The following is a 25,363-nucleotide window of genomic DNA, read 5'->3' as shown; positions in this document are numbered from 1 at the left end:
TCTAAAGCACATAGCAAAGATTGACCCACTACTGTTAACATATTAAAGGACATTGAAAAAGTGTAGTGCTTGACCAGACTGATGCCTGTTTGCTGTGTTGAAAAGATAATGTTTCTAAATATTGGTAAAATTGACAAATCTGTGTTTGAAAAGAGGTAACTTCGTGATCAGGTGTAGGCTTTCTTGAGAAAGTAAGAGGCTTGTGGCATGTTGCCAATGTTTAATTTCCTTTAAGGTAGGGACTTATGGAGAGGCTGCCTGGCGCACTGGTTTTAGAACATTTGTAGTGGAAAGAGCTGAATTCTGTCCTGATTCTGTCATTGACTTTCTACTGACTTTGGGCAAGTCACTGACCCTTTCAAAGGGGGTGCTTACTTTTTAGTTGTCCAACGTATGGCCTGGTGTTCAGAAGTACTGATTACTCAGAATTCCAATAAAATATAGCCAGAACATCTGAAAAATGGCTACAGGCATGTCAGACCAAGCCATGGAGGATTCAAAAATTAGTGTACACCTTTGAAATGCTTGTTTCTCCATCTGGGTAATGGTGCTGACCTGCCTTTTTCAAAGTATTTAGAAATCTATAGATACTTAGTACTTACTTTAAGCTTTTTATTACCATTATTTGTCTCATAATACTTCAGAGCATAGGAAAGCAAATAATGAAATGTCCAATTCTCATCTTTAAAAGAAAGTGTGTGTGGTTTGTTTTTTTGTTTTGTTTTTACAGCTTTCCCATTAACATTGATTTAAATTTCCATTAATAAGTATTTAGAGAAACACTGTCACTTGTGCTCCTGTCCCAGTTAATACAATCAAAGTGGATGTCTCTAAAAGCAGGTGCTTCAGGTATGTTGTGCTGTCTCCTAAGTGAAATCCTGGGAGAGGCTGCACATGGAGGACTAGGCATTTTGCTCTAAGGTTAACTTAACAGCCCTCCTTTCCTGTGGGACTGCAGTCCCTTTTGCTATTTCTTGCAGGCACTTGCCCCAGAAAGAGAGTATTTTTCTGCGAAGACCTGTTGAGGAGGTGGTATTTTGAAAGTGCTGGCATTTCTTCTCTAAAGAGAAGGAAAGAGCTTCTCCCCTAGATATCCAGGAAAAGGTCCACTCTCAGGCCTTTTTGGATTTTCCTTTACTGTTGTTAGTCTTGGATGCTGCCAGATTTCTCTCTCTCAGGATGGAGACTCCTTTGTTTTGGATTAGGGTTAAGACAGTTTGAAAAAGTAATCTCTGGAAGGAAAGACTTTTTGTGTGTCAGAGACTTTGAAATCTTCTGAATTTCCCCTTTAAAAACACTGTCACCCGCAGTCATCTGTTCCTCCTTACTGCAAACTTCTAGTAGATTTCCTTGAGGGTGTGGTAAATTCATTTAACCTGTTAGGCTTTCACAACGTGAAATTAATTAAAGTCAGTAAATCTTATTGAATTTGAAATCCTATTAAATTCTGGTGACTGTGCCAGAAAGCAGTCACATTTGCCATAGTGTGTTCTGGGATGATTTGAATGTGAATATATTTGGCTGCTCTCCCTTCCCATCTCAATGCCTCCTATACATCATTATTATTTTATTAGTAATAGTAATAGAATATGTTAAGCTTCCAGGGTGAGCTGTATCTTTGTCCCCTCACTCAATCTCTCCATAGACAGTGCTTCCAAATGACAGGCTAAGGCTTATACTTCTCTTAGGGTGGAATCCCACAATCCAGCCCACTGGTAGACAGGGTCCCCTGGTCCCAGCATCCCAATTCACTAACCCTGTGTCCTCAGCAGGTCCAGCTGGGTTTTGGCCCTTGCTATAGACTTCCCTCTGGGAGCCTGTGACCAGTATGAAAGTGCAGTGACCGAATAGCCTCTTCAAAACAAAGTACCCACTTGCATGGTGAAATTAAAGGACACTTGCTGGACAAATTTCCTTTCCCTGATTTTCGTTTTTTAGGCCTATTCTAGCAAAGGTTAAATAAAATGGACCAAATTCTGCTCTTGATTACAGGTATGCTAACTTGCTTCAGTACACTGGGACCATTCTCCTCTTCTAGCCCACGAACTAGTTTCAGCGTTGAGTGACTCAGAGCAATATAAGCACTCTCTTTGGGCCCCGCTAACTGGAAGTGCACAGTTGTCTGACTCGGATAGTAGAATATGTGTTCTAGCCCTTTCTTTGGTTTGCTGTGCCCATGTGGCAGCTTAGCTACAGGATGGTGTTAGAGAAAAATGTCATGACCTAGGCCGTAACCAAGTTGCATAATGTGGTTTTATAACTATGTTGTCCCATTCACACTACAAACAATAAAACCGTATTAGAAATATAACATACAACTGTGGGCTGGTGCAGTTAGAGATTTGTGTAGAAGAGTGCTATGCCAAACTCAGTACTGGAGAGTAACAAGCAAATAACTGGTTCACTTTATTTTACTATTTTTTATTTCTATAGAATCTTGCATCTTAAGATCTCAATAATTTTATAATGAATTTAGCTTTGGAGCGCTCTGTGGGGTGGAGAAGAAGTATGTTACTGAGGCAAAGAGACTTTAAGTGAAAATTTTCCTGTGGTAGAGCCAGAAGCTGTGGCTCCTGGTCCTCTATTGTCTTAGCCCTGGTCTACACTAGGACTTTAGGTCCAATTTAGCAGCATTAAATCAATGTAAACCTGCACCCGTCCACACGATGAAGCCCTTTATTTCGACTTAAAGGGCTCTTAAAATCGATTTTCGTACTCCACCCCTGACAAGTGGATTAGTGCTTAAATTGGCCTTGCCGGGTCGAATTTGGGGTACTGTGGACACAATTCGACGGTATTGGCCTCCGGGAGCTATCCCAGAGTGCTCCATTGTGACCGCTCTGGACAGCACTCTCAACTCAGATGCACTGGCCAGGTAGACAGGAAAAGAACTGCGAACTTTTGAATCTCATTTCCTGTTTGGCCAGCATGGCAAGCTGCAGGTGACCATGATGGAGTCCCAGAACCGCAAAAGAGCTGCAGCATGGACTGAACGGGAGGTACGGGATCTGATCGCTGTATGGGGAGAGGAATCCGTGCTATCAGAACTCCGTTCCAGTTTTCGAAATGCCAAAACCTTTGTCAAAATCTCCCAAGGCATGAAGGACAGAGGCCATAACAGGGATCTGAAGCAGTGCCGCGTGAAACTTAAGGAGCTGAGGCAAGCCTACCAGAAAACCAGAGAGGCGAATGGCCGCTCCGGGTCAGAGCCCCAAACATGCCGCTTCTATGACGAGCTGCATGCCATTTTAGGGGGTTCAGCCACCACTACCCCAGCCGTGTTGTTTGACTCCTTCAGTGGAGATGGAGGCAACACGGAAGCAGGTTTTGGGGATGATGATGAGGTTGTAGGTAGCTCACAGCAAGCAAACGGAGAAACCGGTTTTCCCGACAGCCAGGAACTGTTTCTCACCCTGGACCTGGAGCCAGTACCCCCAGAACCCACCCAAGGCTGCCTCCTGGACCCAGCAGGCGGAGAAGGGACCTCCGGTGAGTGTACCTTTTTTAAAATACTATACATGGTTTAAAAGTAAGCATGTGAAAGGATTAATTTGCCTTGGCATTCGTGGCTCTCCTGGATGTACTCCCAAAGCCTTTGCAAAAGGTTTCTGGGGAGGGCAGCCTTATTGCGTCCTTCATGGTAGGACACTTTACCACTCCAGGCCAGTAACACGTACTCGGGAATAATTGTAGAACAAAGCATTGCAGTGTATGTTTGCTGGCGTTCAAACAACATCCGTTCTTTATCTCTCTGTGTTATCCTCAGGAGAGTGAGAGATCATTCATGGTCTCCTGGTTAAAATAGGGTGCTTTTCTTCAGGGGACATTCAGAGGAGCCCGTTCCTGCTGAGCTGTTTGCCTGCGGCTGAACAGAAATGTTCCCCGCTGTTAGACACGGGGAGGGGGGAGGGTTGAGGGGGTAGCCACGCGGTGGGGGAAGGCAAAATGCGACCTTGTAACGAAAGCACATGTGCTATGTATGTAATGTTAACAGCAAGGTTTACCCTGAAAGACTGTAGCCACTGTTTTATAAAATGTGTCTTTTTAAATACCGCTGTCCCTTTTTTTTTTTCTCCACCAGCTGCATGTGTTTCAATGATCACAGGATCTTCTCCTTCCCAGAGGCTAGTGAAGATTAGAAAGAAAAAAAAAAACGCACTCGTGATGAAATGTTCTCCAAGCTCATGCTGTCCTCCCACACTGACAGAGCACAGACAAATGCGTGGAGGCAGACAATGTCAGAGTGCAGGAAAGCACAAAATGACCGGGAGGAGAGGTGGCGGGCTGTAGAGAGTAAGTGGCGGGCTGAAGACAGGGCTGAAGCTCAAATGTGGCGGCAGCATGATGAGAGGAGGCAGGATTCAGTGCTGAGGCTGCTGGAGGACCAAACCAGTATGCTCCAGTGTATGGTTGAGCTGCAGCAAAGGCAGCTGGAGCACAGACTGCCACTACAGCCCCTGTGTAACTAACCGCCCTCCTCACCAAGTTCCATAGCCTCCACACCCAGACGCCCAAGAACGCGGTGGGGGGGCCACCGGCCAACCAGCCACTCCACCACAGAGGATTGCCCAAAAAAAAAGAAGGCTGTCATTCAATAAATTTTAAAGTTGTAAACTTTTAAAGTGCTGTGTGGTATTTTCCTTCCCTCCTCCACCACCCCTCCTGGGCTACCTTGGTAGTCATTCCCCTATTTGTGTGATGAATGAATAAAGAATGCATGAATGTGAAGCAACAATGACTTTATTGCCTCTGCAAGCAATGATTAAAGGGAGGAGGGGAGGGTGGTTAGCTTGCAGGGAAGTAGAGTGAACCAAGGGGCGGGGGGTTTCATCAAGGAGAAACAAAGAGAACTTTCACACCGTAGCCTGGCCAGTCATGAAACTGATTTTCAAAGCTTCTCTGATGTGTACTGCGCCCACCTGTGCTCTTCTAACTGCCCTGGTGTCTGGCTGCGTGTAACCAGCAGCCAGGCGATTTGCCTCAACCTCCCACCCTGCCATAAACGTCTCCCCCTTACTCTCACAGATATTGTGGAGCACACAGCAAGCAGTAATAACAGTGGGAATATTGGTTTCGCTGAGGTCTAAGCGAGTCAGTAAACTGCGCCAGCGCGCCTTTAAACGTCCAAATGCACATTCTACCACCATTCTGCACTTGCTCAGCCTGTAGTTGAACAGCTCCTGACTACTGTCCAGGCTGCCTGTGTACGGCTTCATGAGCCATGGCATTAAGGGGTAGGCTGGGTCCCCAAGGATACATATAGGCATTTCAATGTCCCCAACAGTTATTTTCTGGTCTGGGAATAAAGTCCCTTCCTGCAGCTTTTGAAACAGACCAGAGTTCCTGAAGATGCGAGCGTCATGTACCTTTCCCGGCCATCCCACGTTGATGGTGGTGAAACGTCCCTTGTGATCCACCAGAGCTTGCAGCATTATTGAAAAGTACCCCTTGCGGTTTATGTACTCGCCGGCTTGGTGCTCCAGTGCCAAGATAGGGATATGGGTTCCGTCTGTGGCCCCACCACAGTTAGGGAATCCCATTGCAGCAAAGCCATCCACTCTGACCTGCACATTTCCCAGGGTCACTACCCTTGATATCAGCAGATCTTTGATTGCGTGATGATGATACTTGCATCACAGCAGCCCCAACAGTAGATTTGCCCACTCCAAATTGATTCCCAGCTGACCGGTAGCTGTCTGGCGTTGCAAGCTTCCACAGGGCTATCGCCACTCGCTTCTCAACTGTGAGGGCTGCTCTCATCTTGGTATTCATGCGCTTCAGGGCAGGGGAAAGCAAGTCACAAAGCTCCATGAAAGTGCCTTTACGCATGCGAAAGTTTTGCAGCCACTGGGAATCGTCCCAGACCCGCAACACTATGCGGTCCCACCAGTCTGTGCTTGTTTCCCGAGCCCAGAATCAGCGTTCCACAGCATGAACCTGCCCCATTAGCACCATGATGCATGCATTGGCAGGGCCCATGCTTTCAGAGAAATCTGTGTCCGTGTCCTGATCACTCACGTGACCGCGCTGACGTCGCCTCCTTGCCCGGTATCGCTTTGCCAGGTTCTGGTGCTGCATATACTGCTGGATAATGCGTGTGGTGTTTAATGTGCTCCTAATTGCCAAAGTGAGCTGAGCAGCCTCCATGCTTGCCTTGGTATGGCGTCCGCACAGAAAAAAGGCGCGGAACGATTGCCGTTGCTCTGACGGAGGGAGGGGCGACTGATGACACAGCTTACAGGGTTGGCTTCAGGGAGCTAAAATCAACAAAGGGGGTGGCTTTACATCAAGGAGTATTTCAGGCAGGACTTCACGGAGGGTTCCAATAAGAAATGGTGCATCTAAGTTATTGTTCTTATTGGAACAAGGAGGTTAATCTGGCCTCTGATTGATACATGGCTAGATTTACCTCACTGCACCTTCTCTGTGAGTGACTGCAGTGTGACCTAGAGGAATGAGTCCCCTAGACGGGGGGGGAGAAGCAAATGAGTACAAAACAAATCTGGTCTATTTCTTGTTTTGATCCATTCCATCTATCTTTTACATCTTTGGCTGGCAGCAGATGGTGCAGAAGGACTGCATGCCATCCACATCTCATGGCTGCTCGGCAGAAGATGGTGCAATACGACTGCTAGCCATCCTCATCTCTTGCCTGTCCGGCAGAAGATGGTTCAGTACGACTGCTAGCAATCCGTATCACCTGCCTGCTCACCATAAGACGGTTCAATAGGACTGACTGCAGGACTAAAGAGAATGACCTGGTCAAGTCACTCCAAATTTAGTCCCTGCGTCCATGTCTGCCCAGGCGCTCCCAGCTGACGTGGCCAGGAGCACCTCGGACATGACAATGACGGCCACCAGTCATATTGCACCATCTGCTGCCAGAAGGCAATGGATTGCTGCTGCTGTGTAGCAATGCAGTACCGCGTCTGCTAGCACCCAGGAGACATACGGTGATGGTTACCTGAGCGGGCTCCATGCTTGCCGTGGTATGGCGTCTGCACAGGTAACTCAGGAAAAAAGGCGCGAAACGATTGTCTGCCCTTGCTTTCACGGAGGGAGGGAGGGAAGGGGGGGACTGACAATATGTACCCAGAATCACCCGCGACAATGTTTTAGCCCCATCAGGCATTGGGATCTCAACCCAGAATTCCAATGGGCAGCGGAGACTGCGGGAACTGTGGGATAGCTACCCACAGTGCAACACTCCGGAAGTCGACTCTAGCCTCGGTACTGTGGAAGGACTCCGCCGAGTTAATGCACTTAGAGCATTTTCTGTGGGGACACACACACTCGAATATATAAAACCGATTTCTAAAAAACCGTCTTCTATAAATTCGACCTTATTCCGTAGTGTAGACATATCCTTAGACACACACCTATTCTTCTTCAGAACCAATTTACAATTAGAGGATTGGGGGAAGGAGTGGTGTGGTTTGAGTAGCCTGAGCTTGTCATAAAGACCAGGATGGATTTTCAGATTTCTTTGGCAATAATCTGATTCCTTTGTCTGGGAAAACAACTTTGCCTTTGTGATTCTTGTTTTTAGTTACAGGGCTCCAAGGCTTTCAGAATATTGGTAGTAATTTAATAGGAATTGGGATGTGACTTTTCATCCTGTAAATGAGCTGTACTTGATTATTAATGACTGGAACACTGGGGCTTGTAGATATCTTTTTCTATATTGCTTCTGCAGGGATTCTGTACTGATGTGGAGACCATATGAACCTCTGATTGGACCCCACCATTTTCTGTTGTATGAAGGAGGGTGCTTTGCTCCCGGAGAATAACTTCTATAGGCTGACGTGGCAACGATGAGATCCAACTTGGGCATGATGAAGATTCTTCACTTGAAGAAGAGAGGCTGTTTTCTGCTGAAGCTTTTGTGTCTGGTTGTCTTGGTGTTAATCTTTTGTGAATTCTTAGTTTATTATGTGGTGATATTTCAGTGTCATTGGCCAGAAGTTAAAATAGAAGCTCACAGGAGCAGCAAACAGTCTTCAGCTTCTGTCTTGAAGGCCATGTTTTTATCTGATACCCACATGCTTGGCGAAATCAAAGGGCATTGGCTAGACAAATTAAGAAGGTAAGAACTGAATTTAGGGAACATGTTGTAACCAATTTTTAAAGCCTTTATCAGAGCCGTATATAAGCAGTAGAAAATGTAGTGGCATTTGTGGCAAGTAGCCACTCTGGCTTCTTACTTGCTTATCTGAATTTCGGGGGAAGAGAATAATGGAGGGTTAGTGAATTAGACCGTGTTTAATCAGTGCAGTGTCTGACAGACCAAGGCTAGTGTTGCTGGTGTATTGTGCTGCCATAAGCTTCTGAGTACATTGTCTGTCTCAGAGAATCCTTTGCAGTTTATAATACTTATAAATTATACAGTGCTTTACAAAAATGAAGTAGTTAATCTCCACAACCCCCCGTTAGTATCCCCATTTACAGGGGTGGGGGAACTGATAGTTACTTGTCCAGTGTCACACTGAGCCAGTGTCAGGGCCAGGACTAGGATTAAAATCAAACTCTCCCAATCCCATGCGTAATCCACTACACCACATTGCTTCCCTCTGGTAATCCACAGAGAAGCAGAACTTTGAAGGAAAGTATCTATTTTTCTATGGCAGGAGCTATGTGACTGAGTGGCATCAAATTAAATCTCTACTGAACATTCTTTTATCTTTTAATAGCTATAAATGTACTTAAAGGAAGAGTTGGGGAGAGTGAGCTCAAGCCCTGATAATAGAGTGGAGTGAGTGAGGTGGGAGTCGCCCTGGTTCCACCCTCCTGAGAGAGAGAGAAACAGTGAATGCTTTTAGATATAGTGTCCCTTCCTGTGTGACCTTGCATTGTCCATTAGATGAACTGAAAAAGACTTCCTTATTTTTTCTACTTCAGCATTGGAAAATTTCATGTGATATTAAGACATCTTATAACATTTTCAGTTATGCGCTCAACCTAGAGAAAAAGCTATTACTAACTAATAGGAACTACTAAATATAGGTAGTTACTACCTATCAGTATGGGACGGGGTCACATGATATAGTAGTGTAAGTCTACAATATTTCTGCCAAATTCACTGGTTTTATGTTTAATCAGAGCAGAATCTGGCTTATTCTGTGTCCCAGCAGAAACCTTGCTCAGATCACTGCAGGATGAAATTTACTAAAGGAAGACTCATCCCCACGGGACTCAAAACAGTGGCTTGACCTTGTATAGCAAAGTTGCTGTCTTACTTATTGTTAGCCGATGGCCAGGGATGTTTGGTGAGGTGCCAGCTATGCCCGTTTTATACCATCCGTGACTTTAACCGCTAGGACGCACTGTCCCTTCGCGGCGGGCAGCCCGGGCTAGGCTGACGGATGCCCCAAGGTCCTAACCACCCGTGACTTTAACTGCTAGAGCTCAGAGCTCCTTCGCAGCGGGCAGTCAACACTGACTGACAGGTGCCCCAATGGCAGCACTAAGAGCCTCTCCACACCCGTGACTTTAACTGCTAGAGCTCAGAGCTCCTTCGCAGCGGGCAGTCAGGATTGACTGACAGGTGCCCCAAGAGTTTGCCCCGTGGAGGCGGCACAACTCAACGCTAGGCTCTTAGTACTCTCACCTAATGGCCAGGCTTTATAGCCAAAACGGCTGAGGTTCTTTAATTGTGTTGGCTGCTCTACAGTAAACCAGAGAAACAAGTCAGGCTTATGCATAAATGGTTACCAAAATTTATTAAACTAGATTCTAATCATGTGGTTACAAAATTGCTAGTGCCTACTTATTTAAGTGTAGAGATGTTACACACACAAACAAGTTACAAAACTGAAGCTACAATCCCAAAGAAAGAAAACAAAGTATAGAGCTCTATTTCAAAATATGTGTACACTAAAGATAGGAGATCAGGTGTGGGTGCTTCTTACCCTCCTTGCATCTCTCGATTCCAGCGGTGCCAAGCCAGGATCGGTCACTCAATTCCGCGGAAAGACGAATAAGGGACAAGGCTTAGGGACCCTCTTAGCTGCAGAAGCCTTGGGAGGCTGTCACTTATCTGACCAGCAGATAGATAGTGAAAAGCACTCAAAAATCATGGTGCTGTAGGTCCCCTACTTATACCTCTGTACTCCTTTATTCTCTTTCTCCTTTCTTGTGCCAAATTGGGGCTGGTCTATCTGGGTGACGCCAGCTCTCGCAAGAGTAGTTTACACTTGCAAGGGAGAGAAACAATAAGTGTCAACTACTGGACATTCCTTTTATTAGGGTAAATATTTTCCCACCTAGGATGTTGGTGTGTGTGCATCATGCTATTTAGTAGGGGCTAAGAGCCATGTCTGTCACAGCGCCTCTGCCTGCTGTGAGCCCAATTGTTGTATATGTTCCCAGTGGCACATTGTAGCAGCACACCTGTGCTTCTCTCAGCTTCAAAGGCTGTGCTGGAATTCATGTTAAGTGCCCTGTGGTTTTTGGCTCCCGTGTGTTTCCAGCAATGCTGGTCTGAGACGGGGGGGGGGGGGGGGGGGCTGGCTGTCTGGCTCTATCTACCTATCTGGCTCTATCTATCTAGCGTCAGCTCTATCAACTACCCTTTTGACACAATTCATTATAATGTTTTATCGAAACGGAAATTTGTTACCCATATCTAGCAAATAGCAGTATAGTAATTTACTCATTATAAATTGTTTTATCTGGAGGTCTAATTTGTGTCATTGGTTAGATGATTTGTAATGATGTTTCAAATATCCAGCCTGGGGGTTTGTTCTGAGCAATCAAAACCTTTTGCTGCAGGAACAGATGCATTCGGTCAAGGGTGTGCGCGATTATTCAACATACTTGCACTGATCAGTTTTTACATGCTTTGAAAATAACCCATTAACTTGTGATAAAAAGTATCGGCACTTTATGTATGATGTCCCATGAGCTGGTGCTGACCATGGTTTATGTTGGGGGGATGGAGGGAGAGCAGGGAGGTAGCCCAGGAGCTGGTGTTTCAGAGTAGCTGTTTCAGTCTTTGAGCGTCTGCTTCACTTTTCTGTCAGGCAAGACCTTGTTTAATCAGAGTAAAGGATCAGGCAGTTAAGAGAGTCTATTGATTCGATGCTTCTTGTTTCTTAGGGAATGGCAAATGGAGAGAGCCTTCCAAACTGCCTTGTCATTACTGGAGCCAGATATTGTTTTCATACTAGGAGACGTCTTTGATGAAGGAAAATGGAGCTTCTCCGAGGTAAAAGGTCCACATCTACTGGTTTTTAGTGTCCTAAAATGCTGTACTGTTTTAAAAGAAATGGGGTTTCCTGAAAATAAATGGCATGCAGAGCAAGTCAGGCTTTATTTGATTTTCGTCTTCCACAATTGATGTATTGCAGATTTGTAGGCCATGACACTCCTTTCTAGTGCAGTCACTGCAAGGCAGTTGCACTCCAGTGTGAGTGGAGGGTATGTGTGGGGCACAAATAAGATCAGGCAGTAGGCATAGTCTTTTGCATTCAGTTGGACTCCAGCACCCTACACTCCTACTCTCTTACACTTAAGTGCAAGGTTAAGAGGAGGCAGGGTGTGCGCCAAGAATGTGCATGTCTCGGGAGATACGAGTTAAATGTGATCCTCTTCATGCTTATGAGGTACTAAGGTGAAAAGGAGAAATCTACTTAATCCCCTGATTTTAGGAGTGGTATGGAAAAGAGGTAACATTTATAAATGTTTGTGGCCACCACTATGATGCTAGGTGTAAACACTGACAGGCTACTAGCATGAGTGGCCAACAGTTCAAACTTTAAAATGGCATATGACTAACCTTTTATTTTAAAAGGCATTATTGGCCTTCTGAAACCCAAAGAAGTGCATTGCCTAGTGTATTAAAGCTGTTGGCAAATGAATTTTGCAAATATAAACAAGGGAATCAGTCAGGCCTGTGCATTACTAGGTATTCGTGTTTGGGGCTCTGACCTTCCTGATAGCTGGTCAGAAAGTTCTATTTGTGTCATGTATTCTACAGCCAGCTAATAATTGTTGTTGCAATATTAATGACACTAATATCAATTTTAATATTGTCCATATTCCATTCCTAGAGACTATACAGTGGATGCTGCTCTCATCTTGGCAGTGGTAGTTTCCAGTGGCTTGACTACAAACTGAAATTTGGTGATTCTCCCTGGACTTGATTTTTCCAATAGCTTTCTTTCTCCTCTCCCCAACCCAAACACATAAAACATGAAAATCTCAAAGTGACAGCCTACTGTTAAGTCCTTTCATAGTTCTCTTCCACATCAGCAGTTTTTACAATTTTCCTGCAGGCCTGGGCAGATGATGTCAGGCGGTTTCAGAAAATGTTCCGGCATCCAGTTTGCACTGAGCTAATGGTAGTTGTTGGCAACCATGACATTGGTTTTCACTATGAGTAAGTATTTCAGAAAAATTCAGTACGCTGTCAGGTATGAAATGTCAGGATGTAAACAGTAACTCAGTATTGCCAGCCTCAAGAGATTGGCCTCAAAGTCAAATGTTGGTTTTTAGTCTGACTTTTGACTTTAACGCCTCTCTATTCCTCTGCCAATGTGTATGTGAGAATTTCAGGTTGAAGAGTCAATGTTTAATACACACTTCTCTCTGGCTGCTCAGATGGAGCTTCCACTTCCCCTCTCTCAGCCCCTAAGATAGAGCAACTGCCATCCATTTCCTATTACTGTCTTACTTTCTCTCCTGCTGGATGAGGTCTATGAAAATGAACATCCAAGAAGGACAAAGTGCTTTTATGTATCAAGTCCTCCTATTAAGGATTTATGTGAGCTGAGAGATCTTTACATGTACGAATGTCTTTACAGCATCTCCTACCTTGCTAATTACTGCAAAACCCCACGCAGAGCTTTCTGTATCTCAGTGCAGTAATTATAAAGACAGTCCTTATTTTTTTTAAATAATCAATTCAAATTGAAATCATTTCAAAAATAATTTTTAAATCAGACTTTGTTTGCATAACTTTGATCAGCTACATTAATAGATCAATTATCCAATAATTGGCAGTAAGTTCACCTTGGATTTGTCTGCCGTGGACCCGGCAGCACCGGTTCTCTGACTCCTGCCCCCACGCTCTCCTGGGAGGAGTGGCTGCCAAGTCTCAAGCACTGACCTGGTAATGGGTTTGTGCATAGTTGGAGAAAAGCTGCTGCTGCTGGAGCAAGTGGTGGGGCTGAATTGGGTGTGATGCGATTGGGCCCCAGACTCAACAGTAGCTTTTTCCTGACTCCTTCTCTCCACCTACATCTTTCTCTGTGTCCTGCTGTCCCAGAACCCTCTGTCTGCTACCACTAAGATAGCGCCAATCCATACATGAAGGCAGGGCTCAGTGGCAAGGGCAGATCTGTTTTTCTCAGTCCCAGAGGCTCTCACTTGAGCTCTAGCTGCAGACCAGCCCTGAAAATTGTATGCAAGGAGTGGCTGCTTGGCTCTTTGTGGGAGTATCTCCTGCAGGTGCCCTAATCCACTGACTCACCACTAATTCACAGTCCTGAGTAACTGTTGGCTTCCATGTGAATCAGTCTTTTTATTATCTAGGCTTTTGTCTTCAAATGTCAGTTAAGATGGGCTGGGTTACATTTTTAGAGCCAGACCTTGGGTGTAGCTCATGTGCACAGAGTGAGAGTTAGGAGTGCCCTGTAAAGGCGGCTTCAAGGTCACATCATGGTCAAGCTGCTGCTATAACTCATGCTGTGCTGCAGTGACCCAAGGTATTGGGGGGTATTCTGCCCCATTCCCTACTCTCTCAGCATCAGAGAGGGTGATTTGCATCTGTTGTATTTCACACTGTGCTTGTATTGGGGGCTATCCTCCCTGGCTTGGTCATGCTTGCTTTGGGGCCAGAGTAGACTTGAGAGAGGCTGTATCCATCCCATAGAGAATCTCAGTTTTAAGGTCTAATCTGGATCATGGAGCAGTACCTGTTTGGGAGTTGCCTTTTAAATCTGTAACACAACTATATAAAATGACTTGTAATAGCAAGTTTCTGAGCATCATACTACTCTTGTCTTGTAAACACAGAATGACCACTTACAAGTTAAAACGGTTTGCAAAAGTTTTCAACTTCACCTCCGGAAAGCTAATAACCCGGAAAGGAGTAAAGTGAGTATAATTTTTGCCAACATTTTGAGCTTTTTCATTGTTTTGTTTAAACTTTTATTTTCCTGAACCCATTGTAGCGTGTTTTCATGAAGATTTGTTAAACATAAAACATTGTTTACTCCTAAGAAACTGGTTTATAAATACTATAAAGCTGTGGTCTCCAACGTTTTTATGCACAAGATCACTTTTTGAATTTAAGATCAACCCAGGATCTACCCCTCCCCCTTTTGCTTGCTCTCCCCACCCTCCCTCACTTTCTGGGGCAGGAGGTCGGGATGCGGGAGGGGATGAAGGCTCTGGGCTGAGGCCAAGGGGTTTGGAATGTGGGAGGGGGCTCCGGGCTGAGCCTGGGGAGGGGGTTGAGGTGCAGGAGAGGGTGCGGGCTCTGGGAGGGAGTTTGGTGCAGGAGGGAGCTCCGGGCTGGGGCAGAGTGTTGGGATGCGGAAGGTGGTGCGAGGTGCAGGCTTCGGCCAGGAGGTGCTTACCACAGACCTGCTCCCGGTTGGCAGCGTGGCAGGGCTCAGGAATGCTGCCTGCCCGCCCGCCTGCCCTGGCCCCATGCTGCTCCTGGAAGTGGCACATCTCTGCGGCCCCTAGGGATGATGGGGGACAGTGAGTCTCTGTGCACTGCCTGTGTCCGGCCAATAGGAGCTGCAGGGACAATGCTGGGGGCGGGGGCAGCGTGCAGAGCTTCCTCCCCTCACCCCTGCCCCCAGGAGCCTGAGCCCCGCCATGATTTTAGTGGCTGGAGATAGTGATCAACTGGCAGAGGCTTCAGGATCGACCCGTCGATTGCGATCAACTAGTTGGTGACCCCTGCTGTAAAGGGAGCTGTTTTGAGCAAAATGACTTTGCAACTCTTCAGTGGAAAGAAAACAATTCAGAGGATTTAATGGCAGTCATATGTGCTCCAGAGCACAAGAACAGACTTGTTGGGTTTGCGTTCTTTTGCTTCCAACCACTTACGGTGACCACTGGCTGCCAGTCTTAAATGACGAAAGTGGTTGAGTGAAATGCTCAACATTTAAGTATTAAAATTTAACACCAGTGGAATGTCCTCGCTTCTTCAGTTCCCAAAACTCATGCCTTATTTATGGAACATGGTAACATAGCTCCTGGTCCTGCAATTCTTATTCACATGAGTGATCTTGACTAATCACCTCAGCAGAGCTCGGCCCACAATGTGTCTGTCAGCGTATTGCCAAGCTTGTTCCTTCCTTTAGTTTTATCAGTTGGTTAGAGAAACTGTTGATAGCCCAGTAAATTTTTCTGTATTTGCTTAGCATGTTCCTTTGTTCTGGGTGTACATACTGTGTAAGGAAGTGCAGTGGGAGAAGAGCACTGGATCCACTGAAAGACATCTTATCAGAATTTTTTTTGTCAGATAAAGTGAAGGGAAATACACCGACGTGTATATGGTCAGAATATAATAATTCACAAGAATGTAGGAAATAAAGGCTACGCCTGTATCACTTAATTTTTTTAAACATTAAGCAAGTATTCTGAACAGGCTGGAAGTGCTATATCACCCATGAAAGAAAGAAAGAAAGTGTGCTTCATGCAGGCTTATGGGGAAAATAGACCCCAGTTTAATACAACCCTATATTACTCAAGTCTGGGACCCTAAACACACATTTCAGCTAACATTTTAAAAATAGTCCTTAAACAGGGCCTAACATCCTCTCCTTACTCCAGCCTGTGTGTACAGTACCCAGTTGACCACCTGCTCGTTGAAATGAGTTTGCATTGTTAATACTGCTTGGTAAATGTGTTCTAGAGCACTAGTACAAGAAGTAGCTATTTAGTGGAAAATGCTGCCTGCAATTTAAGATCTGCTTTTTGCCAGCAAGCCTTCCATGATGGAATCTAGCTCACTTTTGTGTATAAGCACACCACTGTTCCCTCCTCCTGCATGCTGAGTTGTGACTATGTCCCTTCTCCATCAGCCAGCAGGCTGTTCTTCTAATAGAAAAATAAGTGCCTATTTGTACTTGTGACAGGGAAGAGCCTAGCAGCAAGAAAAATTCAGAGTTTATTTAAAAGCTGTAACGAAGATAGAGTTAGGTAAGTATAGTGAAAGCTTCCCTACCCTGCTTTGCCAGAGACCCCATGGATAAGAGAGAGAGTTATCTTTAGGTGTGAATCAGACTAAGGGCTTGCCTCCACAGTGCCAGAAGGATGTGTGTTGTGCTCTAACTGCCCGGCAAAGATGCTTCTTGCACACTCTACAGGGCACCTAGTTCATGTCAATATAGAATGTGAACGAGGTACTTTTTAGAGCGTGCCAGCAGGGTGGCTGGAGCGCAGCATGTTAGAGTGTTTTACAAATCTCACCCCTTTGGTGCACTTTGCTGGCAACCTGTAGACAAGCTCCAGGTTCATTTGTGGGACCTTCCCTGGGCAGAGGCTGCCAAATGCAGTATAGCTTTGCTTTAACATTGCTCACAAAGCTTCTCTGGCTTCTGAGATACAAGTGCCAGTGCAGCTTCTCACCTTCAGATTTCAGTGTTACGGATTACTGCACTGCAAGAGGATATAATTTTAAACCGTACCTCACAAATTGTGTGGATATTGGATTAGTCACAGCACCTAAACTTGGCTATGCAACCCAACTGACTAGATTAGTGTCTAACAATAAAACAGGTGATTGTGGAAAGCTGTGGTAATATGCAGTATCAGTGTGTGAGAGATGCATCTAGTGCAGCTATTCTCAAACTGTGGGTTGGGATCTCAGAGTGAACAGGGTTGCCAGGGCTGGCTTAGACTTGCTGGGGCCCAGGGCTGAAGCCCGAGCCCCACCACCCAGGGCCGAAGCCGAAGCCTGAGGGTTTCAGCCCTGGGTGGCGGGGCTCAGGTTGCAGGCCCTCTGCCTGGGGCTGAAGCCCTTGAGCTTCAGCTTTGGCCCCCCTGCCCAGAGCAGTGGGGCTCAGGCTTCAGTCCCTGCTCCTGGGGCCATGAAGTAATTTTTGTTGTCGGAAGGGGGTCGCAGTGCAATGAAGTTTGAGAGGTCCTGGTCTAGTGTGTGGCCCAGATACGGTCATTATTGAATTTAGTTGATACGCTTTGAGTTTTGTATCTGACTTATGAACGTTTGCTTTTTTTTTTTTTTTTTTTTTTTTTAATGGAAGGGTTCATCTCTCACCACGAATGTCTGGAGACCTAAACAGTTGTCTTTCCCCCATTCCCTCTCTGTTCTCCCCCAGTTTTGTCATGGTGAACAGTGTTGCCCTGGAAGGTGATGGGTGCACTGTCTGCAGCAGAGCAGAGGCAAAGCTCATGAAGCTTTCTCATAAACTGAATTGCTCTCAACAGGTAAGAGTCCAATAGTCCATTCACTGTAACTGCAGAGTTGGTGTTGCCGTTATAGTCAGGCTGGAAGTCAGATTCTTCTGCACTGAAAAATCTCAGTCTCTAGTTTGTGTTTTGTCCTTCCTCTCATAGTGCTTGGGCTTTGTCTCCTTGATCATTCTTACCTCCATATTCATGGTGGATTTCAGTGTGCATGTTGCTGACTCCCCTGTCCCGGTCTTTCACCTCCTGTAATCTTGTCTGGTCTGTTATCTCTCCATGATCTCTGCCAGCAAAATCCTGTAGCCCTTTTCTCTGCCACATACACTGATCTCTGCTCTTGTAAGGGAGCCAGCATAGTCTAATGCAGGGGTCGGCAACCTGCGGCACGCGAGCTGATTTCTAATGGCACTCTGCTGCCAGCCGGGGTACTGGCCACCAGCCCCGCTGCTGGCCTGGATGGACAGAACCCCAGGCCGGCAGTGGGCTGAGCGAGGCTGGCAGCTGGGACCCCAGACTGGCAGTGTGGGCGGCAGATAGAACCCCAGACCGGCAGCACCCTGAGCCGCTCAGCCCGCCGCCAGTCTGGGGTTCCGTCTGCTGGCCCCTGCCAGCCGGGGTCCCGGCTGCTGGCCCCGCTCAGCCCATTGCCCGCTTGGGGTTCCGTCGGGGGGCCCCTGTAAATGTAAAATGTATTACTGGCACGCAAAACCTTAAATTAATGAAGACTTGGCATGCCACTTCTCAAAGGTTGCCGACCCCTGGTCTAATGGATAGGCAGTCTGGAGACCTGGATTTTGTTCCTCACTTTGCCACTGACCTGCAAGTCACTTCATCTCAATTTCCCCATCTGTAAAATTGTTAATGGTTACTCTCGTTTGTAAAGCACTTCAGGATCTAAGTATTATTCTTACATGGACAGGGCCTTTTTCTATCTACCGTTTGCCTGTCATGTCTCCTTCTAACCTGAGTGCTCATGCTGCTTTTCAGATGTACTCTTTTTAAATACTCCTCCCTGTCTTGACCAAATTAATTTGTGAATTTACCTTAAGAGAACTTCCTTCCACTACATTAATAAAATTTAAGTGAAAAGAGTATCAAACCACCCCATTTCCTCTTTCCCGTCTTAATGGAACCCTTTGCATCCTTGATTGTGAATTTTACTTTCATCCCTATGTCCTGGATCTGCGGACTTGCATGTTGCCATTATCTGTCCAGCACTGTCTCTGAATACTACTAATTTGATTCCCACCACTGCAGAACTCTTCAAGCATGCTTTTATATCCTCTTGCCTTCTCTATAGCCATTCCAATTCTCTGTCGTTCAGCATGTTCTGTAAAGTGTTGCTGCCACCTTCTGATATATACAGAGAGTGTAATTGCATCCATGGCATCCTCGAACAATTTCACTATCTCCTTGTTCATTAAAGTCCAGTTGTAAATTGTCAGTCTTAATTTTTAAAACACTTCATGAACTTGCTTCAGGCTTCTGTTCACCTAGTTCCATCCCTGCAGAATCTGACCTCTGTGTGATGTGCTCTGAACCACCTGCCATTTGGAACAGACTTCCTACACAGCACCAGCTCTCTTCAAATCATCCCATCATACAGCTTTTCTCTCTTACCTACGCTTCTTAATTTCTGTCCTCTGATTTTACTCTGTAAAGCCTCATGATTAGTTTCTCTGATAGACATTGTAAACAAGTACTTTTTGCAATAATCCTTATACTAGTTTCTTTGAGGAAAATATCTTGCATGGTCTTCAACTTTGCATTTCTGTCCTGGCCCTCCAAGCAAGTAATAAATACAGAGCTAGTGCTGCACAGACAAGATTACATTTGTCAGGCTTGATTTTATTAGCAGGAACAGAATCATTCCAAGAAAAGATGCAGTGATGTGGAACAGCTTCCAGCTTCAGAACCAATCCTTTTACAGGTGTGTTGGAGATTAGGTGGGCAGGATTTCACCATTTCAGCATATTTATCACCATTTTATAAAAGGCTGCGTTAGCTAACAACTGGCTCTTGCTCTGAATCCCTGTCAGCATTACCCTCTTTACAGAAGAAATGACGCTGAATGTGCTGGGGAAGATTCTGCTCTTCCAGAGGAAAAGAACATCCCATTTAAAGAAAAGTATGATGTACTTTCTAGAGAGGCTTCACAAAAGGTTTGGTAATTTAACAACTTTATTTAATATCACAGTAACTTTACAGCTCTTCCTGAAATCCTTAATTATGTATATAATATTGGAAAAAGCAAATGCTAGCTGAGAAGCTGAACACGCAGCTCCTCCTGGTTTAGTGAGGCCTGGGGGAGACTGCTGATAGACCTGCTGGGCTCTCTGTTTGGTTCCACATGATAAATCCAGGGACACTCAGTCTGCTGCAGAGCATTTATCCTTAGTGTAGCATTTTGTACTATACGTAAAGTTTTAGAGTATATGGGTAACCCATTTTTAGTAGGACTAATAGAAAAAGTCAGTGATCTTGTCCAGGGCTCTAAAAATACTACTTTTACTGAATTACTGATGATAAACAGAACATTCCCAATAAATTAAATGGGCAACAGATTTTTCCTACAGCAGAAACGTTTGAGGGCAGATCGCCTCCAAATCAGTGCTACTCTTCATTTAAGACCGAGCTTTTCCATTTGTGTTGCTAAAGACTTGATACTATCTGTTGTTCAGATTCATAAGGAATTTAACCTACTATAGTAAAATGTTACAAAATACCACCCTGTTTTTGTGTAAAAGGTCAAATAGGGTGATTTAATATTAAAATATGAATATTGTATTAGTGGAAGACGCGAGGATTTCACAAAATACTCTGCAAAAATAGTAGCCCAAGTAAAAATATGGAAGGAGAGCCCGTTGGAAGCAAAACTAGATATTAAACTGTGTGATGACTTTAAACATAAATTCAAATTAACCTTTCATGTTTGTAATTTTGTACTGTTTCCAATATAGCTGTTATGGTGGTTTCATCCCCGTTTGATTCTGAGTGGCCATACCCACAGTGCATGTGAAGTGTTGCATAATGGGAAGATTCCAGAAATCAGTGTCCCATCGTTTAGTTGGAGGAACAGAAACAACCCTAGTTTCATCATGGTAAATTTAAAGATTTTTATTTTTGTCAGGTAACTTTCATAAATATAAATCAACATGGCAATCAGCTATTTATTGAACTGCTGCTACCTGTTTGTTTTGTTTAAAAAGGCAGAACACCCGCTCTCCCTCAAAACCCAACATTTACCTAATACACTGCATCCACTTTAAAAGCACATCAGGGGAGCCACACAGGTTGTGTGGTACAAGGAAGTGCTGTTAAAGGTCTATTTTGTATATTCGTAAAAAGCATGTGTAACGGAGTTTCTTATAAAGAGGGTGCAAGGTAAACTATTGACTTGTAAAAAAAAAAAATATCATCAGTACCACGCACTGAACAGTAGAAAGGCTAGTTTTGCTTGGCTGATTTCTCTACTATGAAAATAAGACCATATCTATCTCAGATTTCTACATGGTTTTCTTGCCTTTCAGACTCACCCATTAACCACTTCAGAGAGGGCAAGTTCTCGTATGTCTTCTGATAATCTGCCTGATTAGTTTCAATTCACATGTTTTCTAATTTTCACATAGAATGTTGGTTAAGCTCCATCAGATAGTTCCAATGTACAGTATCTTCTTTATTATGTACCACATAGAGATGGAGAAAACAACCAGTTTTACAATCATTCAAGTTTTTGAAAAGTTCTGTTTTAAATAGCAAAACCTAAAATCGGTTTGTTTACTTTTTCAGCATCTTGTGGCATGGGGAAAAGAAACTCAAATCTCATTGCTCTTTGGTTTACACTCTTTAGTCCATAGACACCACCACCCAGTCCCGTCTCAATCCGTGTATTTTATTTAACTGTTGGCATGTTTCTTTTGCTAAGTAGTCCTGCTTTTACCAGCTGCTAGGTATCCAGTCAAGTGCTTTTGCCTATTTGATTTTCCTTAAAGTGGTTGCTATCAAACCATGCACATTACCTCTGCAGCACGTCTAGTCTCCAGTGCTATAGGGAGTGGACTGACTGCATGGCATTGGTACTATATTAGTCCAGGTTCTGCAACCTACTGTAGAACTTAAATATCACAGCTGTTTTTGATGTAGAATCACTAAACCTATACCCAACCTCTTAGCAACAGCATGATGGTCTTTCTTTCTTTTTCAGGGCAGCATAACACCAACCGACTTCTCCCTCTACAAGTGTTTCCTTCCACTTGAGAGCAGAGTGGTCACTATATACTGTATAGCAGGGGCTCTACTGGGGGTACTGATACTAGCTCATCTTCAACTTCTCAATCCACCTTTTTATTTTGCTCAGCACTTAATCAGGAAGCATAAAGCAGTATGAAGAGCCAGACATCTGCATTCAGTTACTGAAATACCAAAGCTGAGAACAGTCAAACATCAGACTATATTCATGCCAGCAAATGACCTCATTGGATTGTTAATCCGAAGGCAGGTCGCATTTACACATACCATAGAAATCCTACACAGTTGATATGACTACTACAGGATAAATAATTAACTGAAATGAACTGTTTTCATGCTGTACAAAAATACAGTATTCTACAATCAAATGAGTCCATTTCGTTGCTATAATTTTTGTATCAAATATGTATACTAAAAGTTTGTAACTGTACATTATGTAAATCCTACATCCTCAGCACTTGTCTGCACTAGTGTGTGCTACCCGGGAGGAGGCACAGTCTTTCAAGCTGGAGCCATCCCTGTATGTTTTATTGCTACACGCTCTTCTAATGGGATAGATACATCAGCGGATTTCCTTAGCATTTCTAAGCTGTCACACACAAAAAACTGTTGTTTGGGAGAAATCCCTGCTGTGTTAGTTAGTAGTTGGAGATTGTAATCCCCTGTTTGCCAGACCATCTTTCCACCCCTCCAGGGTCTACTTGCCAAAACACTTCAGACCTTCCAAAAATTAGGGGTGGAACCTCTCAAGCTGCTCTTCTTAATAAAATGTGCTGTGATAAACTACAGGGCCCTACTGCACCCGCGAGGTCAGCGTGGAGAGGTTTTCCCCAACACAGGTGGTCACATACTGCTGCAGGAACATTTTCCCATTGCTTCATGCTGGAGCCACGTGGGGGACCAGGTGCATATTATGCCCCTGTAGGATTCCAAAAGAATGTTAACAAAACTTGGTTATATTAATGCAGAGCCAGCTTTGAGCTGTAATGTCAACTTTAATGGCGTTTTGCGGATTGCTTCATAGGGGAAAGCTGTAGCAGCAGAGTTCCATTGGAGCCACAGCAATCCTCAGAGCTGGCGTAGCGGCAGAGAGCCTCCCAACGGGGTAGCTAGGTTGCAAAAAATCTGGAAGCCAGAATCCCTGCTGCTTTGTGGGGACAGGATAGACAAATGCAATTACAAGATAAACCATAAGGAAATTCCACAGCAGGAACCAGTTTTCCTTTTGGTGCTCCTGCAGAGGCAGGGGTTTTTAGCCTACAGGGGTGGTTTGGTTTGCCTACTTTTTCTTTTATTCATTCCCACTTTTTAAAAGGTAAATTTTGCACGTTTCTGAAGTAATTTTGGAAGGTGTGGAAATCTATGCATAACTGGCAGTGGTAGATTTAGGGAATTATACCTATTACTAGCTAACCCCTGCCTTTCACTTTCTAGGAAATACATAACTGCATTTCAAATATAGAAATATCAAGACTATACATCCTACTAGCAATTTCACTTGGAAGGATAATCTTACAAAGATACTGTACTGTCTCTAAAATTATCCTATTTTAAAATAAAATTTCTCTAATTTAATTTTAAGTAACAGAGGACTGGGTTTATAAACAACACAAATCATGGCTGTATTATAAAAATCTGATTCATAGTGTGTTCCTGAAAACAATTCAGATCTTAATTTGTCCCTAAAATTTAAAAACAAAGGATGGAGATAGTCCAAGGAGTGATTAAACAATCTATGAAGTAATGTAGGCTAACACTTCTCTAGGTTTCTGTTATTGCAACTGTAATTTTAGACATTTGTACAGGTTATCTTGGACACAGGAAAAGTATATACTCACAGAGACATAAAACACCTATGTATAAAATATAAAGCAGTGTTATAGTTACTAAAAAGGACATGCCTTATTGCTACAGCAATTCTTGCTTTTATATATTGTACTGTACCACAACTTGATTTGAGAATGTCATTTGCATAAATTATTCAAGTTTGAGAAATATTCACACAGTTTGATTCTACAATATTTAAAATAAAACAATTTTCTAATGTCTCTTTATTAAAAGAGAAATAAAAATGTCATCTTGTAATTCTCTTAGGCCAGACACAAGGGTTTATACCTCCTCTCCCCCCACCCCCCCTTCTTGCTATTTACTTGCACAATGAAAGCTGCTGTTGGTACAAAGATTGACGAGCTCTATATAATGGTGCTTTACACATTCACAATCGGCCTGTGCAATTGTGATGTACTATGAATGACCAAAGAATTACTAAACATATTTTCTAAAGTTAAAGGAAAAAAAATCCTTGATTCCCATTAAAACAACACCAGGTTGCAATTTGGACACTTGAATGAATTCCAATGTTTTAAAGCTGAGATTTCAAAAGAGAAAGGCATGTTGCTGCAACATCCGGTGACTGTAATACCTTACTTGAAAAGGTAAGTGGTTAATTTGCATAATTTATATTTTTCATACTAAAGAGCATTGTTTTTATATAAACCAGAAAAAAATCCCTAAACTCTACAGATAAAGTTCTTACCTCCAGTCACTGCTGCAGGTAAGGTTGACATCAAGCTGTACAGCGCAATCAAAAACATACTTACATCTTAGCTCATTTTACAGGTACAGCCATAATCAAGGCACAAAGATCTTCTACAAGTATTTTTCTTCAATAAAGTTGTACAAAATAATATTACATTTTACAGTCTGTACAATATAATAAACCAGCAGTAAAACAAAAAATATATATATATAGGGAGAGGACTGTTGTCCAAGAATGATCTAAACTAACCGGATCATTTGTGGACAGCACAAATAACATAAGTGAGGGTGGTAAATTTTCTGCCTAGATGCAATAGGCTGAAAAAGTAGCTGTAATTCAAATGCCTGAGGTGTGTAGAGGCACTTAGCCCCCAAACCCCAGAAAAATTGCTTATCTTCACCATGCCTCTCATTATCTACTCTACTTCCTGTGCCAGTAACGGCTTAAAAGAGGAGGTCACTTTATCAGTTGACCTGCAACTCAGTAATGCTAAAAACTGTGACAGAGTAATAAATATTGTGGTGCTGCTACATTGTGTGTATACTTCCTCAACAGTATTTAATAACCTGATACAAAGTGCATTATTCTTTTTTTACCCATCAAGTACTCTTAATATCATGGTAAAAAAGGGACCCACACAAGGATAGGTATGACTTTAGTGTCATCCAGCTGACATACCAGTTTGAACTAACATAACCTGCTGGAAAAAATTTAGCAGGTTATGTTCAATTAGCAAAAACAAAACCCCCAAAACAAACAAAACACACCTCTAAAGCAACAGAGGTAGCCAAAGGGCTTAGTGGAATGACAAAGAAGTGGCATATCAAAATAAAGCACACAAAAAGTCCCAAAAAGCATGGCGGAAAAGAAACCCAAACTTGCCGCAAACCAGCTCAAAGGCTAAATAATTAAGGTAAACAACCTGAAAAGACTGACATTTCTGTAGTATTTTCTTTCACCCTGTGTGGCATAGTATAAAGAGAGAGAGCAAGAGAATAAGGAGCTAAGTATTTAAAACCACAGGCTCCACGGTGATCCCAATCACAAGAGTTCATACTGGCGAAGATGCATTCTCTGAATGATGTCTCGACAATCGTTGAAAACTCTGCGGATGTTTTCTGTGTCCACTGCACATGTGAAATGTGGGTAGCAGTAATGCCTGCCATCTCCACTTGCTGTACTTATCCT

General features: G+C 43.8%; 3 protein-coding genes across 11 annotated transcripts in view; 2 read left to right on the top strand and 1 right to left on the bottom strand.

The window, feature by feature from the left end:
• Positions 1–4,555, top strand: part of LOC141982500 (uncharacterized) — a 22,572-nt gene extending 18,017 nt beyond the window's left edge. For both annotated transcript variants that reach the window (XM_074944654.1, XM_074944655.1), the window contains 2 exons: positions 2,928–3,489; positions 4,082–4,555. In XM_074944654.1, the coding sequence (XP_074800755.1) occupies positions 2,928–3,489; positions 4,082–4,290 (771 nt within the window). In that variant the 3' untranslated portion in view covers positions 4,291–4,555. The remainder of the gene's footprint in view (positions 1–2,927; positions 3,490–4,081) is intronic.
• MPPE1 (metallophosphoesterase 1) overlaps positions 1–23,662 on the top strand; it is a 26,780-nt gene extending 3,118 nt beyond the window's left edge. Inside the window, exons 2-10 of one of the 6 annotated variants that reach the window (XM_074944658.1) lie at positions 7,697–8,086; positions 11,098–11,206; positions 12,276–12,379; positions 14,017–14,097; positions 17,226–17,409; positions 19,247–19,318; positions 19,428–19,550; positions 20,349–20,489; positions 21,593–23,662. In XM_074944658.1, the coding sequence (XP_074800759.1) occupies positions 7,815–8,086; positions 11,098–11,206; positions 12,276–12,379; positions 14,017–14,097; positions 17,226–17,409; positions 19,247–19,318; positions 19,428–19,550; positions 20,349–20,489; positions 21,593–21,775 (1,269 nt within the window). In that variant the 5' untranslated portion in view covers positions 7,697–7,814 and the 3' untranslated portion in view covers positions 21,776–23,662. Of the gene's footprint in view, positions 1–7,696; positions 8,087–11,097; positions 11,207–12,275; positions 12,380–14,016; positions 14,098–17,225; positions 17,410–19,243; positions 19,319–19,427; positions 19,551–20,348; positions 20,490–21,592 lie in introns of all 6 variants that reach the window. The other 5 variants (XM_074944657.1, XM_074944660.1, XM_074944659.1 and 2 more) reach the window with 5 other exon arrangements.
• GNAL (G protein subunit alpha L) overlaps positions 19,587–25,363 on the bottom strand; it is a 330,636-nt gene continuing 324,859 nt past the window's right edge. The window contains exon 12 of one of the 3 annotated variants that reach the window (XM_074944650.1): positions 19,587–25,363. In XM_074944650.1, coding sequence (XP_074800751.1) covers positions 25,217–25,363 — 147 coding nt within the window. In that variant the 3' untranslated portion in view covers positions 19,587–25,216. The other 2 variants (XM_074944652.1, XM_074944651.1) reach the window with 2 other exon arrangements.

This window comes from Natator depressus, chromosome 2 (genome assembly GCF_965152275.1).
Source record: "Natator depressus isolate rNatDep1 chromosome 2, rNatDep2.hap1, whole genome shotgun sequence".
Classification (NCBI taxonomy): Eukaryota; Metazoa; Chordata; order Testudines; family Cheloniidae; genus Natator; species Natator depressus.
Note: the sequence above shows the minus strand (reverse complement) of the source record. Positions and strands in the feature narration are given on the sequence as shown.